A 15,301-nucleotide genomic window follows, 5' to 3' on the forward strand; every position below is an offset into this window, starting at 1 on the left:
TGTGAGGTATGATCATGTGGGCTGGAGAGGCCAGCCTAGGGTCTTTAGGGGGAGCTGACTCAAATGTATGGATTATCCAACATTTTCATTAGTACCACTGGGGAGATTTGAATGTGGAATAATTTGCAAATGAAGAAACGAGAGGGGGGCAAAATACATACCCAAGGAACATTAGTATTCAACTTCAGAGCAACCTCTGTGTGAGCATACATGCACTCATTGCAATACTCTGAAAATAATTGCATACATATGTATGTTAGCCCCACCCTCCAGTGGCATCAATAGTTTTAACCTCAGTTTTCTGTTGCACTGCAAATTAAGGGAAAAGACTTTATTTTGAGAGTGTTGAACACATGGCTGCCATCCAACAACTTCAGCATGGCAACTTCCCAAGAAAGCGCTCCAAGGCAGCCTAATCAGGACAGAATTCCTGGCAAAGTACCTTTTGAGACAAGGCTCTCTCTCTTTTTCCAAAGTAGAAAACTCCTTTGATGGCAGGCAGAGAGAGCATTTAAGAACATTCTCAGGTGCCTTTTTTGCAAACTGAAAAATCAAACTCAAAAAACTAGAGAGGAAAATTGCAGGAGTCATTTTAACACTTTTCCTGCTTTAGTTGGGCAGTGGAGACTGAGAAACAGCCAGCTGATTTCACTTTAGTTCTCATTTTTTTACTTCTGTCAATAGGTACAAGCTTGTAACTGATTACAGAAGGTTTTAAGGCTGCTCTGTAAAAGTGAATTGTGCCTTAAACTGCATCACAAAGCTGAGTTAAATTCTCTCCTAAAGGGCCACTCAGCTTAAATTTTTTTACTAACACACATTCCAAAGTGCTGGTTTGGGTTTTGTGTTGGGATTTTCCCTCCCCACACACAGTATATTTTATTGCTTCTGTACTGATCTTCCTGCTTTGTACAGTCCAGTTCTGGCAAGTGGCTTTACCCAGAGCTGTGGTTTGTGGCAAAAATGTGATGTGTTGGATGAAAGATGGGAAATACTCCATTAGCCAGCAATAATGTAACATCCTTGCTGTGCCCACAGTGCCAACAGGCTGCAGAGGATGGGTGTCCTGGGCTGGGGGAGCTACAGGAGCTGGCACAGCCATGCAGGTTTTTCACTGGGAGGTAACAGAAGCAGCTCTAACTAAACACAACATCCTCCATCAGATGTGGTTTTGGGAGGAAGGTGTGGCTTCAGATCTGCTGACATCATGGAAATGCTTCTGACCTCCTTCTGACTTCACAGGAAACCAAACACATTAGACCTGCCAGAAATGTGACACTCAGGAGTAAAAAAGCTCAAGCCACTCTGGTCAGATGAGCGAGAGCCCTCCCAGAAAGCCCAACCTGATAAATGAAACTGAGGAACTTGAAAAATAACGAGATGACATTTTGATATTAAATGTTGAGTTTGGAAGATTAATGTAACTTCTAATTCCCTAGACTAATAAACCTGGTGATTTTTTCCTAAAAAAATCCAAACACCTATTCTAAACAAGAGCATTCTCCTCCTAATTTTTTGCAGATGCACAAGTACATGATTAAAACATAAAAGCAGAACACACTGGTCACCCATAGGTATCCATTCTTCAATTAGGAGAGATAAAAAAGTAAATGAAAGTGTCAAGTATCTTACATTAATAATAATTTTATCCTTTATTTATAGCATACATAAGATACATAGGAGTGCCTGTATTTTTAAAATAAAGAACACTTTTTTAAGACTCTTGTTATTTGATTCTTGTTCTCCTGGATATCATGTTCAGCAAATAGAAAAATAATATTCCAAGTGAGGAATGTAATAAAACTTTTTATTAAAACTATATTAAACACATTATACTGTCATAGGTGAATCTGGATTCTTACTTTTTGTACTTCTTTTTATTTAATAAAGTTCAGGCTGAACATGAGTGTTTTGTAACCGCCAGATAGCCTAGAACATTAATTCTGCCATCCAATATTCCAAGGAAATAGCTTCTTTGTGTTTAAAAGATGAAAGGGCCACAGGCAAACCAAACATCACAAGAACCTGGCAGACAAAATGACCCAAGGCTGTTAAAGAAGCTACAGAAACTGTCGCTTGTAGAATTATTCCCAAAAGACAACATTACTTCAAACACCCATTGGGCTGGTAGAAGTGACACTGTTTGAAGTCCACCTTGGAAAAGAAGCAGAAGTGCATGCCCAGGCCTTGAAAGAGTGTGCAAGGGCTCATGCATATGAAGTATCAACAAGGTGATGCTGTGATGGGCTCGGGGTGACTGCCCAGAGTGCTGGTGGCAGACGATGAGCAGGAGGAACCAGAGACAACATCCACCAGGGGTTATCAGAGCATTTCCTGCAGTTCTGTAGGAGAACAGAGGTTGAGGCAGAGGTTGAGGCAGAGGTAAATGAGCCTGGCAGGCTGGCAATTAAGGCAACAAACCAAGCAGGAGCCAGGGAAAGGTGCAGAGAGGGAAGCAAAGCTCTGCAGGCAATCCCACTGAGGGAAATAGGAAGTGATGAGCAAAACAGGAGACAATGTCTTTCAGAAAGGGGAAAAAAAAGTTCCTACTACAGCAATTTTCTAAGACACCAGGTGCTGCTCTATCTGCAGTTTCATCCATACACATCTCTGAGGCAACTGGATGGTTTGGCTCATGTCCTTTCTTTCCTATGACTCCCACAGGTTTTGAACCCTACTGTTATAGACTTTCAGGTTGAAAAATTCCAGTGGTTAAGTTTGAAATCTGTAGTCATTAGAATAATGGGAGATCCCTAGAGAGAGCCAACACTGCTATGCAGAAAATTTATTAGCAGCAGGAACAGAGGCCTGTATCAGCACTTTACTGGTGGATAAATCAGTGGGTTTGCTAATGATGTTTCGGTTCTCTTGATTGAATTGGATTTGTAAGAGAAATGCAGCTGCAGACTGAATTGCTTTATATGACAAGAGAATAATGAATAGCCAATCCTGAACACCCAGGGTTTCTGTATATATGGGATAATTTAGCTTCCGTTCTTGTTGTTATTATTTTATATGCAAATGAAATTATCAATGCCTTTATATAATAACTTCCTGGATCACATTTATTCTAGAGCTTTTGCCTGTTTGTGTGCAAGAGAAATTTCTTTCCCTCATTTTACCCGGGGTTTAATACTAAATCCAGCTCCTGGAGCCTGTGGGAGTTTTATTGTGTTATAGATATGACCCATCCAGAGGACATTGAAAGTGAACAGAAAATATTGAAACTGCCTGTGGTTATGAGGGTGCTATTATTTATTTGGAGATAGGGCCCATTACCTTATGCTATTATCTGCAAGTTACATGTACTGGGTTTTGCATATTTGATGTTTACTTAACATGCACATCAGGTTCTTTTAACAATAGTGTTTCAGAGATGGGCTGGCTAAGTGCCCTCATCAGCCTCTTGCTAGGTTGTTCTCTGGGGTTCCAGCCAGTCAGTCTTTATGTGTTTGAAGCTCTAAATAGGCTACTGCTCCCACTCTGAAGGATCACGCCAAACTGAACCAATGCCTGCTGGAAAAGGAAAAAACGGGATGCCAGCTGGCCAAGAGGGCTGAAAAGAGAGAAAAAAGAGATAAAATCATTCTTACATCGAGAAACTGCCTTAGCAACGTCCTCATCTGCTGGGTGGTAATAGATCACAGTTGCCTGTTTGGTCTTCCAAATGGCTGAGCTCCCAAGTTACAGTTACTCCTTGCCCTTGGAGGTGCAGTTGACTGAGATGTACTGTTGAGACACATAAATTTAACAGATGGATTGTGCAGGCCAGGCACTGTATCCAGCAATTGTTTCTCCCACTAGGGGAAAGTCTTACAAAAGCCTTTCCCTGGTGTTCAACAGGATTGTGGTGGTTCATTGCACTGCAACTTTAGAAAGGTTTTGGGTGATTGGCTGCAGTGGAGAGAAACAAACTGGCAGTGACACAATTCCCACCATCTGCACAACAGTGAGGAGATTTTCTTTTAGGTAGGAAAAGAGGAGAAAAAAATCTTCCCTTACCCACTGACAGGCCAGGGGCAATGCTGTGGGAAGGGTCTTGCTACTTTCTGCTTTCAGCATTTATGGTGCCAGAGGCATTGACCAGAAAATCTGGTCATGTCCATTAGTCCTTCTCATGTGCTCTGCCAGCAACTGAGTGTCCAGGCAACAGTTTTTGCCCTCCCTGTGCGAGGCAGACAGGAGTGCAGGGGCTGAGAGAGCATCATCAGCCTGCAGAACAGCATGTGCTGGGGTGGAGAGACACAGTCAGGAAGGAGTCTTTGTGAAAAAGAACTTGAGGGAGCAAGAAGAGAGGTGTGCTGATAAGAACTGAGGAAATGAGAAGCCCAGGAAACTGCTCAGTTGGATTCTTGGAGATATAAAATGTCATGGATGTGGCCAGAAAAATGCATCACAGTGCATATTCATTTAATTCCAGGTAGCTTCATGGGGGTGGCAGTGGTGGGAGAGGTGTTTTTCCTACATTCAGTATACATTCAGATGTTATTTCAGGCCTTGAAAGTGCAGCTGCTAAGCCACTCAACATTTTAAAGGTTGCTCGACTAAGAATTATATTAGAAAACATCTCAGATTTTAATACTGGAAACCAGGAAATCAAAATAACTTTGGAAAATCAAACACAGTTTTTTGGACACATTTTCTTTACAATTATTGTAATAATTTTGGTCACCCTACTAGAATGAAAAAAATCTGCATTGTACTTGAGAATCTGCTGAATGTTTTTAGCATTTTAAGGGTTTTACATAAATTCAGACTTCAAAAGCCTGTAATGAAGGAAGTTTAACTAGCAAAACAAAATTGTTTAATTACTGGCTTTTAGTAAGGTATTTAAAAAATTCCAACAATATAAGCAGTTAGTATGTTTTATTCCAGTAGGACATCCTATCTTCCTGGATTGAGGTGAACAGTTCTGTCATGCTGATGGGACTACTGCACTGCAGGCTGTGCATGGAATGACAATTTCCAAGAGTAACACAAATCACTAGTGCTGCTAATTATTATCAATGTATTTACCACAAAAATCTTTAGTTCTAACCATGCCAGAGAAACAGATTTCATTTTGTTAGACCTGAAAATACAAGTAACACAGCTAGACTAAAAGAGCTATTGAAGGGAAGAGACAGTAAGGCAGCTCTTTTTCTGCTTTTAAACAAGAATTAACTGCTGTTGACAGAGAAAGTACAGGACATCTTTCTAAAGCAGGTCTGCATAGTAAAACACACTCAAAATAACTAATCTTGTTAACAAGCTCTCTATAAAGCACTTTCCACTCTGGAGATACATGTTTATACTCTCACACTGGAGCTGTAGGTGACCTGAAGAGGGATCTGCTCAACACAAAAAGCAAAGGAAGGAAAATTTTGTCTGCCATTTTCTCTATTTTCTGTGGTGATAGAGAAGAGCAGTTCTGGAGTAAGGATTTTCTATAGCACAACACAGCTGTTCTTTCTGATGTGTCCCTGAAAGAATTCACCATCTGGCACTGATGATATCACAGCCTGTTGCCATGGGACCATCATGTCATCACACATATCCCACACTCAGCATCCTTTCAGAGCAAAAGAGTACAGCTGACACATCTGAGTCCAGCAGGCACCAGAAAAAGGTGACAAGGACCACAGGGCCAGGATAAAATGACAAAAACAGCTGCCATGAGCATGCTCAGGTATGGGGCTTCTCTGAGGAGGAAGGACTTCCAGAGTGCCCCTAACACCCACGGCAGTGACATTTAAACAGGACAGCAAAGCAGCTGTGGCACTGCTGACACAACTCTGTTGCAGAGCAGTATCAAGGAAAATGTCATGTTTTGCTCAACAAATATTTTCTTGTCTCTAGTGCAGTGTGGTCTGGCATTACTGGAAATCCTAAATTCATCAACACATGTAGAGAAAAATTGATAAAATGTAGTGAATACTACTGCCTTTCCATTACACAGTCCATTATTCATTTCACTGCTATTGGTTTAAAGTGCATTTCAGATTTATATTGTGCAGTCATGTAAGAATTATTCTGTTTGGAGAAACTGACATAACTTGTGTTTCAAGTGCATTACAGCATAACTGGCTGAAGTTTTATCTCAACCTCACCACTTTTCAGGAAAGGATAGCAGAAGGGGAGCCTTCACCTGTTACTCAGCCACTTCATGGAATATGCTGCAGAGCAGAAGTGTTTGATGAGTTATTGCTTAAATAAAAGCGTACTTCAAGCATTTATTTCTGTGAAGTCCCTGCCTTCTGTCCACATAGAAGATATTACAGGATCTTAATTCTAAAAAAGCCCAATATACATAATCTGTAACCACATTTACATTTTTTTGCAACTCTCTGACAAGGACAACTTGAATTTCCTGTTATTTTATTAAACTTTGCAAGTGAGAAGCAGGCCTTGCAGCCTTAACAAGCAGATGTGGAGGTGACAGGAAATGGAATTTCCTAATTAGTTTCTGAAATGTATGAGATGATGTTATTGCTGGAGGTAGCAGAAACCAGACATGATGACTGAGATCTTTTCCTGTCCAATGCAAAGGATGGGAGCAACACAGCTATACAAGTATCAGAATTGCTGACATACAATGCAGAGACTTTTTCATGCTGGCTCCTTGTACAAGCCTAGACCAAAAGAGCTTACTGAATCTCGGGCCAAATAACAAGTAAATGGGATTACATTAAACAGCTTAGCACTAGGTGTCTTCCAACTTGACTCCTTTTGACCCCAATAACAGTAAACTTTGGTGGAACTGAGTCACCAAACAGGAGGGGTTGCTGTAACTAGAAAATGCATGAGATGGCTGAAAGCTGAACCTCAGGACTCGGATTTCAATCTCCATCTCCAGTAGATGCATGTGGAAAGATTCTAAACATCCCTATAAACAGATTAGGAATCTGTTATCCTCCTGTGCCAACACCTGATGGCAGCTGTCTAGGGGGTCATGAATACAACACTATTTTTTTAGCCTTCCCCAGCTATCAGTAAAGTTCAGATTATGGACATCCAAAGACAGTGGTGTAATTTAATTTTAATAGCTCCTCATAGACTTTTGCCTCACTTCTTATTGAGTCAAGATATTGTTGCTTTTATTTAAAACAAACTCTTAAAGTGAAGGAGTACCACTTGTAACTCTATTTAGAAGAAATCCCCACCAATCCTTTCCTCTTTTCTCATTCCTTCCTCCCCACAAATTATGTCTTTGGGATGGCTGAAAACAACAGTCATGGGGATAGCAGTTATGTGTATTTTGGTTTTTCAAAAGGCTTTGCAGGCAGAAGATCTCAATGTAGTTTAGGGAACCAGCAGTGGTATTGGCACCATTAGGCTGAAAAGTATTTTCTTTGCAAAAACTATGTATGTTTGCATTTACTCTGCTTGCTTGCCTTCTTAGCAAAAAAGGATTAATGATCAAGGGGAAAAAATTCTTCTGTGACTGTGTAATGAAATCCATGCACAGAGAATCTCCATTACTCCCTGCAAGCTCAAGAGAAGCAAGTCTTTCTCCACTTTTGGCCAAGCAAGACAGAGCATTCCTGGCCTGTCAATATTAATAGTTGAGGCTGATGCCTGTACAACCAATTCCAAAGAATGGACTGAGTCCAAGCAATTCCTCTGCCATGACAGCCAGGTCTCCAAGACAACACCCACATGGCAACATCATGGTCTGTCACCCACCCACCCTGGGCTCCTCTGCACTGTCACTGTGTGCCAGCTCAGCAATTCCAGCTATGTGAGAATGCAGGAAGATGTGTGAAGCCTTGAACACCGTGTGGCCATAATCACCCTTCAAAAGCAGCTGAGACTCCCTTACAGGCAGCTGTTCTACCTAGAAAAGAGCCCGTAAGAATTAGTGTCCTTTGGACTACCCATGCAGGAACACAGGAGTCAAGAGGTCAGACAGGGTGGACATCTGATTGATTAGCACACAAACATGAAAAAAAAAATTGTCACAGCATGAATGTATTATTTATCAAATAATACATTTTCCAGGAGCTTACACTTTTAAGAAACCAGAAGGAAAACAGAGTTGCGATGTTTCATTTTGACAGACTATATTTCACATTTTGGGCAATAATCTTGGCCCCCCTCTAATTCTTTCAGCCAAAATGTTCAGCCAAGCATGCCAAAAATCACACTTAAAACTCAAAATTCAAGCATCTGAATCTGTGTCTTGCTTTTCTCAATTTCTACACTAAGAGCTACACTGCTATTAGTGCAACAAGAGATGAAGACACCAATATTTACAGCATATTTCACGTAATGAATCAAAAGCTTTTACTAAGACAAAGACACAAGTGACCAAATCTGTATGTGTTACTTATGTGACCTTTATCTTTCATAAAGGCTGTTACAGAAATTTACATTGTTTTTTATTAACACTTTTTCCAAATGTGAGATGGTTGCAGCCAGCCATTAATGAGACCCCTGTCAAAAAGGATGAATACTTACCTGTAATGTTGATTGAGAAAATGATGCTCATCAAAAGGGCTGAATCTGTTCTCTGTACACACAGGCACACTGAGCTGTCAGCTGCTGTATGGGGAAAAATTTCTAAAAGAACAAGAGCCCTTGACAACGTCACCATAAAAGTAAGCAAGGTTTCTTTCAGTAGGAAACAGGTCATTGCTTCATTTCTATGTTACATTTATATCACACCAATTCTGAAAGGGTTTTTTTGCTCATTCCTTTTATGAAGGCTTTTAGTAGAAAAGACCTATTACATTTTTCTCCTATCTTAAAAGCATCTTCAACCAATCACACATTCTTCTCCTGAAAATAAGGCTTATTTGTTTGTAACAAATGAGGAAACCAGTTTTTGAAATGAAGACTGATTGGATTCCAACTTTTGACTCCAGGGTTATAATTCCTTCTACTGGCGCTGGGAAAAGCTCTTGAGAAACAGGACCACCAGCAAGTGAAGAATTCCCTTTGGGCAGGACTGCACCAACAGTTGGCATAACTGAAAGCACAGGTGCAACCTTCTGGAGAAGGAGGAACCAACTCTGCAGCACCACAGCTGCATTCTAGTCAAGGAACATTGTGTCTTTGGGCAAAAAAGGTCCATGTTCCCATGACTGAGGACTGCAGCATAATACATGTGTAAAAGGAAGGTGGATGTTACAGACAACTGAAGTGCCATTTTTGAGTTGCTGCTGTATTTCCTCCATGATCACATGCTTTTATGTGAGGTATTTATCAGAAATGCAAAATGATATGGAAGATAGAGTAAAAGAACTGCAACAAAGAATTTTCAAGTCCTGCTGAATTTCCAGCAAAATGGCACATCTAGGGGTAGTTGGCCAGATGTCCCATTTTGCTGGCCCATCCCCTGAAATGAGATTATTTGGCAGCAACTTTTAAATCTGCAGTAGGGTATTTCAGGAGTTAGTACACAGCTCCTAAGGAACAATTCATCCAGTTCTCTCTCCTTCTAACCTCATAGCATATTTAAGCATATTAAGCCCTCTTAAAAATACTTAAAAGAACCAAAGACAAGGTAATTTCCTTTGTATATTTCTTCTTATAGATTTATTTTACATTTTTTGTGAAGTAGGAAAGGAATTCAATGTTTGTCTTATATGAGGTCTCCACAAATACTTTTTGAGACCAGAATTTCTGCTTCTGCTAGCAGAACTAGTTTGATAAAGAATCAACCACAGCAAGAACTGGAACTTGTATTGAAAAGTAAGAACAGCCCAGTCCTACTTCACCCATTCTTCCTTTTTTTTCTGAACTGAACTGCACAGGGAAAACACCATCACCACACTGGAAACATTTCAAATAGGAACAGAAAAATTTATGCTTGTTAATCTGTGACAGGGTTTTCCCCCAGTGGATACAGCAACCCTCCCATTCATTTTGCACTACACCATGCATGTGTGGTATTGCCTGACATTGCTGTGAAAGTCCTGTCAACACTCCTCGTGCTTCTCCATATGTTAAAACCACTCCTGCTCTAAGTTCAATCTTCCTTAAACAATACAGCAGCTAAAAGAAAGCTTTACCATCTAAGAATTGAAGTGTTCTAAGTATGGAAGTTTGTTTTTATAAAAATAAAAGTAATTTACAAGGTGTTAAGAAGAAAATTTATTTGGTCAAAGGAAGGAAACCCAAACAAAACACTGAATTTTTGACAAAACCCGCCAAAAACTTGAGTGACAACAAATGCAGAACTGTTAATAATCCTTTTCTCTCTCCTGTCTCACTGAAGTTTTTCAGATTAATCACACCAGAAGTAAGTCTTGGAAACTGGAGGCTTTTTCATTTCAGTGTTCACTTTAACTTCATCTGTGAAAGATGTGGAACTGACATGGAAATTCTGCTTTGAAAAAACAGTAACTACTACTGAAAGCAAAGATATTCCAAACTGCACTGCAGACTTGTTTTGTTGCAGCTGGCTGCTGCAGAGGGCACAGCATTATAGTAGTAGTATATTATAAACTACACATGATACAGAGAAACTCTGGGCACTCAGCATGAACTGAAGTTAAAATTTTACTTGTAACCTTCCTCTGTTGCCAGGAAGGCAGATGAGTGTGTCACTATGAAACCAGCAGATGATTCCTTTGCCCTGGCATGGAAATGCAGCAATGTCACAAACTACTGCCTTCAATACACAATGATATTTATCAGCAGAGCTTCAGAGAGTCCTTTTAAGCGTTCAGGGCACCATTTTCTAAGGAGCCACAGGTTTAGAGGGGCCAGTTCAGCCTCATTTACACAAACCACCAGTGTGCTTCACTCTGTGGGGCAAACACAACTGGCCCAAAGTAAAGAGTGACAGAAGCAGAACCAATACAGCTAGTGCAGATGGATGAGCACACACAGAGGCACATCTCTGTGCAGATGGATGAAAACAGATCTACTTGCTTATACTTAAATTTTGTACATGTCCTATGCACTTGGCCATTGGAAACCTGCACATAAAATAGACACATAGCCCCCAGGGCTACCTGGCTTCCACAGCTCTGTAAACATTGGTCAGATATAGTCTATCACTCTAAGCCTTTTTTAAAACTTCAAGTCTTCAAGCCCATTGCTGCTTTTTATTAGAAAGGCAAAAATCACTGTAGGCACTGGCTCCAATAGCACGCTCCCTACTTAAGAGAAACTCTTAAGTTTCTGTTCTGCTAAACAGATCTCTAGCAGACAGGACCACATCAGGCTTCTGCCTGATCCTCCCACCCCTTCATTAAAACATTTTTCTATATAATGTTGCTTTAGAGTCAAACTCCTGCCAGACAAGTATCAGTCTGGAAGAAAAACTTCCTGCTTCATTATAAACCTTTGAAAAAGAATTCCAATGTCTGGGCTATGGTAATTTGATAAGTTGTATCTTGGCCAGTGGGCTCCTGATTCTCAAAAAAATCCAAGATTAGCAGACATAACACTTCAAGCTATGCTGTGTGAAACAAGATCCTAATACTACTATGTTAAATAAGACTAGAAAATGGGATCACTCAAATTCCTAAACAGGAAGAGCAGACAATTTGTAAAGTCTTTTTCTTCTCTGCATTGCTTTAAGTTTTCCCAGTTCACTGGGTATGGACATTGTTACGTTTCTTGCATGTGTGGTCAAGGCAAGTGGGTATCAAATGATTGAATTTTAGACAGGTTTGATATTCCTGTCCCTCCTATTACTACTTGACAACTGTATGTGTGTTTAATGTGAACATCACTGACAGACACTGTAAAAGAAAAAAAGGCCAAAGAAATACATACTGTCCTTGCCACGCTCTCCCTCAAAGTCCAAAACCAAAACTTGCAGTTTGTTCTTTCAGCAGCCCAGCCTGAGGCACCTGACCCTACAGCACTGGTGTGATTTGTCTCTTTACTTATTTCTGGTGTGATTAATCTGCCACATCAGAGCACAGTGCAGGTACTCACAGCTTAAGGGGAATAATGGGCCAGTATTTGGGCTGCTTTCTGTCACAGTTCCTATCAAAGATAAGCTGCATGGCAGCCTCCATTGCCTGGATTTTGGCAGCTTCAGCACCATACAGCTTCTGCATTTCTGCCATGCGCCTCTCCCCAGGTCGTTCTGTGGGCGGCTCCACAGAACGCTCCAGCCTCCTGTGCAGGTCCTGATCAGCCTCCACATAGGGATCCTCAGCTTCCAGCTGCTGCTGCCTCCCTAGACAAATAAACCATAAGAGATGTAAATTACTGGGCTGTCAACCAATCATGTTTTATTTTAACTTTAAAAATATTATATATTCATATTTTAGCTGGGTCTAAAAGGAAAAAATCCACATGTTCTAGGGTGCAGCTGCACTCATTTTGCATAAAGAAATTCCTGCTAAATATCATGATAAAGCCAGGCTGGAATAAATGGGGAGAAATGAAGAAGATCCTGGAACTGAATCCTAAATGTGTAGGAAACCTCTGTATTAGTACTACTAGGCAAAAATCAACATTGCTCAATTTCTCCCCAAAACACACATTGCCCTGAAAAAAACTCAAACAACAAAACAACAAAAACCCAAAACACAACCCCCCTCTCCCTCCCAAGAAAACAGAAACAACCCAACCAAAAAATCCCAAACCACTCCCCATACCAAAAAAATCAAACAAAAAGGAGAGTTGTTTCCAAAATAATGACTTAGCAGCTGAGAAAAGAAACAATGCACAGGACAATGCAACTTTAGCTGAATGATAGCCAAGAGAAAATGTAATCAGTTGCTACTCTGTGAAAATGAGCAAATGGGTCTGTCATGTCAGCCATTAAGTGCATTCAATGAAACACAGCTGTAAGCATCGTGTTTAGATAAACTGTCCAAACTCAGCCATTTCTCAAGACTTGCAAAGTTCAAAGCTGGCAGCCTTACTCTATTGCTTTGAAAACAAACAAAACACCACCAACATAAAGTATGCATCAGGACTTTTAAAGAGGATTTAAAACAATTCAAGAGGTGAAACATTTGGACCAATCTGTCAACAAAAATGCTGTGGTAAGCCTGACTGGAAGCAAGAACTTGGTTGTGGCATGTCCAAATTTACTTCTGCTTCCTGGGTACTGCTCTGATGAAAGAAACAATGCTTTGTGCAGTTAAAACATCAGAGTGCTACACAAAACTCCCCTCTTATGGGGGCATTTCTACAAGAGAGAGAAAATCACCCAGCAGCTGAACTCCTCAATAACAAATAAGCACCCTCAAAACCGTGTAACAGGCACAATTCACTACTAATGACAGTAGTAGGGTTTTTTTAAACATCAAAAAGGACAGTGTCCACAGGTCAGGATGCATTGGTCACACACAAGAAATGCTTCTCAGCGTTTGGTGCCATGTACTTCTTCTCTCTTTCACCCTAACACAGAGATTTAGCTTCCACAACACCCATGACATCTGCAAACACTAACCCAAAGTTAAATATCCTGACATTTGTGTGTCAAACATCTGCAGTTTATTTTTATACTGGAAAGTACTGTACCGAGCAGCCAACTGACTGTCAGCCTTCCTAAAGGAATTATCCCCTGAACGGCACTCACAGAAAACAGATATTTTAAACAATACAACCAGAAACTTCAATTTTGGGATCTGTTTGTCTGACAGACACAGAAAGCTTTTGTCCTGTCATTTGAAACACCATTTGTATTGGTCATAGAAGGGCTTGAGGAGTTATTAGCCATCTATTCCAGAAAGCCATTTCTGTGATTTTGCTTTAAGGGCACACCCCTGCATTAGGCTGCACTGCCAGAATTCACAAGGAAATATACATTAGAGTCCATATGTGTTTTTGGAAGAGTCAGATTTATTTGGTGTTGGGCCATTTTAACCAGAAGGTCTGAATTGAAGAAACTAACATTGTCTACAGAGAGCTCATCACGGTATAGCACCCAGGCTACACCCTGCATCCCACTGAAACCAACTTCCTGGGACACCACGCTGCCCACAAGCGCACAACACTGCTTTTAAGCACAAACTTCATGCACATCACACTGAATAGTTTCAGACAGATAAAACCAAACAAGACTATAGTGGCAAACCAATGTTTCTCACTGTAGATTACACAGCAAAACTGGTAAGGCAATGAATTGGACCCATATTTGTTAACTCTCTTGGGACTCTAGATAATTCCTTGTACTTCTGTATTACCCATGGAAATTTCTAATTCTTTAGTTTCATAGCTGCATGCTAGAGACAGCTGCTTCCTTGATTGTTTGCTGTAGAATGCTGTCTGATAGCTCACTGCACATGCTGATCTTTAAGAAAAAAAAATTCCTCTGGAGATAGATAATGAATTCTTCTGTTTGGAAATTAAATGGATCTCTAGCAGAAGCTTCATGATGGATGAGTAGATTACAGTTTAGTGTGCATCAATCTCCATTTCTCAACACAGAGTAGTTCATAAATCTGTAGATCCTAATTGTAACAATCAAAATAATAATACCAATATAAATTCCATTCTCAGAATTACCTGATGTATGTCTGGAGTGTTTCACTTTACACTATTCAGATATAGTGCCCCTAACTTTCTAACTTTACTTCTGCTATTCCGTAACTACTGGTTAAAAAAGTCCCAGGGTGATTGTATTACAGAGTTTTAGACATATAAATCAAGTCTAGAATCCAGGCAGAGGCTCAGGACAGAAATGTGCTAAAGGGACCCACAGTTTTTTGCACCAAAGGCTGGATTTGAGAACATGACAGCTGTTGCTGGTAATACCACTGCAGCTGTGTGGAATATGTTGCAGTTTCAAATCAGTTATCTGTGCAGAGATACCACTGGAACAAACTCCAGTCATAGACAGAATCATAGAACAGCTTGGGCTACAAGGAACCTTAAAGATCATCTTATTCCAAGCCCCCTGCCACAGGAAGGGACAGTGTCCACCAGATCAAGTTGCTCATGGCCCCATCCAGTCTGGCCTTGAGCACTGCCAGGGATGGGACATCCACACCTTCTCTGGGCAACCAGTTCCAGTGCTTCACCACTCTCACAGCAGGCAGCATTATTTGCTTTTATAGACTATCATGGAAAAAAGTCATGAAACTAAATGGGTATGTAAACTACTGTGTTTCCAAAAACAATATTTCCACAAATAGGCATAAGGAATAGATAACAGAGAAAGTATTGTCCTGTTGAGATGCACACTAAACTTTCTTTGGTGGGGCAAGGGCTGGGAAGTAGAAGTGCTGTAATTTCCAGCAGTCTGGGTTCTATCCATTACCTCAGAGTTTAGTTTAAAAACAATATAAAGCAGTAAAACTTGAGCTAAATGAGCAACTACCTCTTCATCAAAAAGCTGACAACCAGAATCTGACAATGGAAATACAAACAAAATTATAAGCTGTCTATAACCACAAGC

The 15,301-nt window shown here is 40.4% G+C and overlaps 1 protein-coding gene across 1 annotated transcript in view; it reads right to left on the reverse strand.

Moving 5' to 3' along the window:
- Positions 1-1,628: 1,628 nt before the first annotated feature.
- The window catches only part of GEMIN8 (gem nuclear organelle associated protein 8), a 37,432-nt gene continuing 23,759 nt past the window's right edge, over positions 1,629-15,301 (reverse strand). The window contains exons 5-6 of the mRNA XM_066545382.1: positions 11,878-12,124; positions 1,629-3,556 (exon numbers count right to left, since the gene is read on the reverse strand). Of these exons, the coding sequence (XP_066401479.1) occupies positions 3,445-3,556; positions 11,878-12,124 (359 nt within the window). The 3' untranslated portion in view covers positions 1,629-3,444. The remainder of the gene's footprint in view (positions 3,557-11,877; positions 12,125-15,301) is intronic.

This window comes from Molothrus aeneus, chromosome 2, assembly GCF_037042795.1.
Source record: "Molothrus aeneus isolate 106 chromosome 2, BPBGC_Maene_1.0, whole genome shotgun sequence".
In the NCBI taxonomy this organism is placed as follows: domain Eukaryota; kingdom Metazoa; phylum Chordata; class Aves; order Passeriformes; family Icteridae; genus Molothrus; species Molothrus aeneus.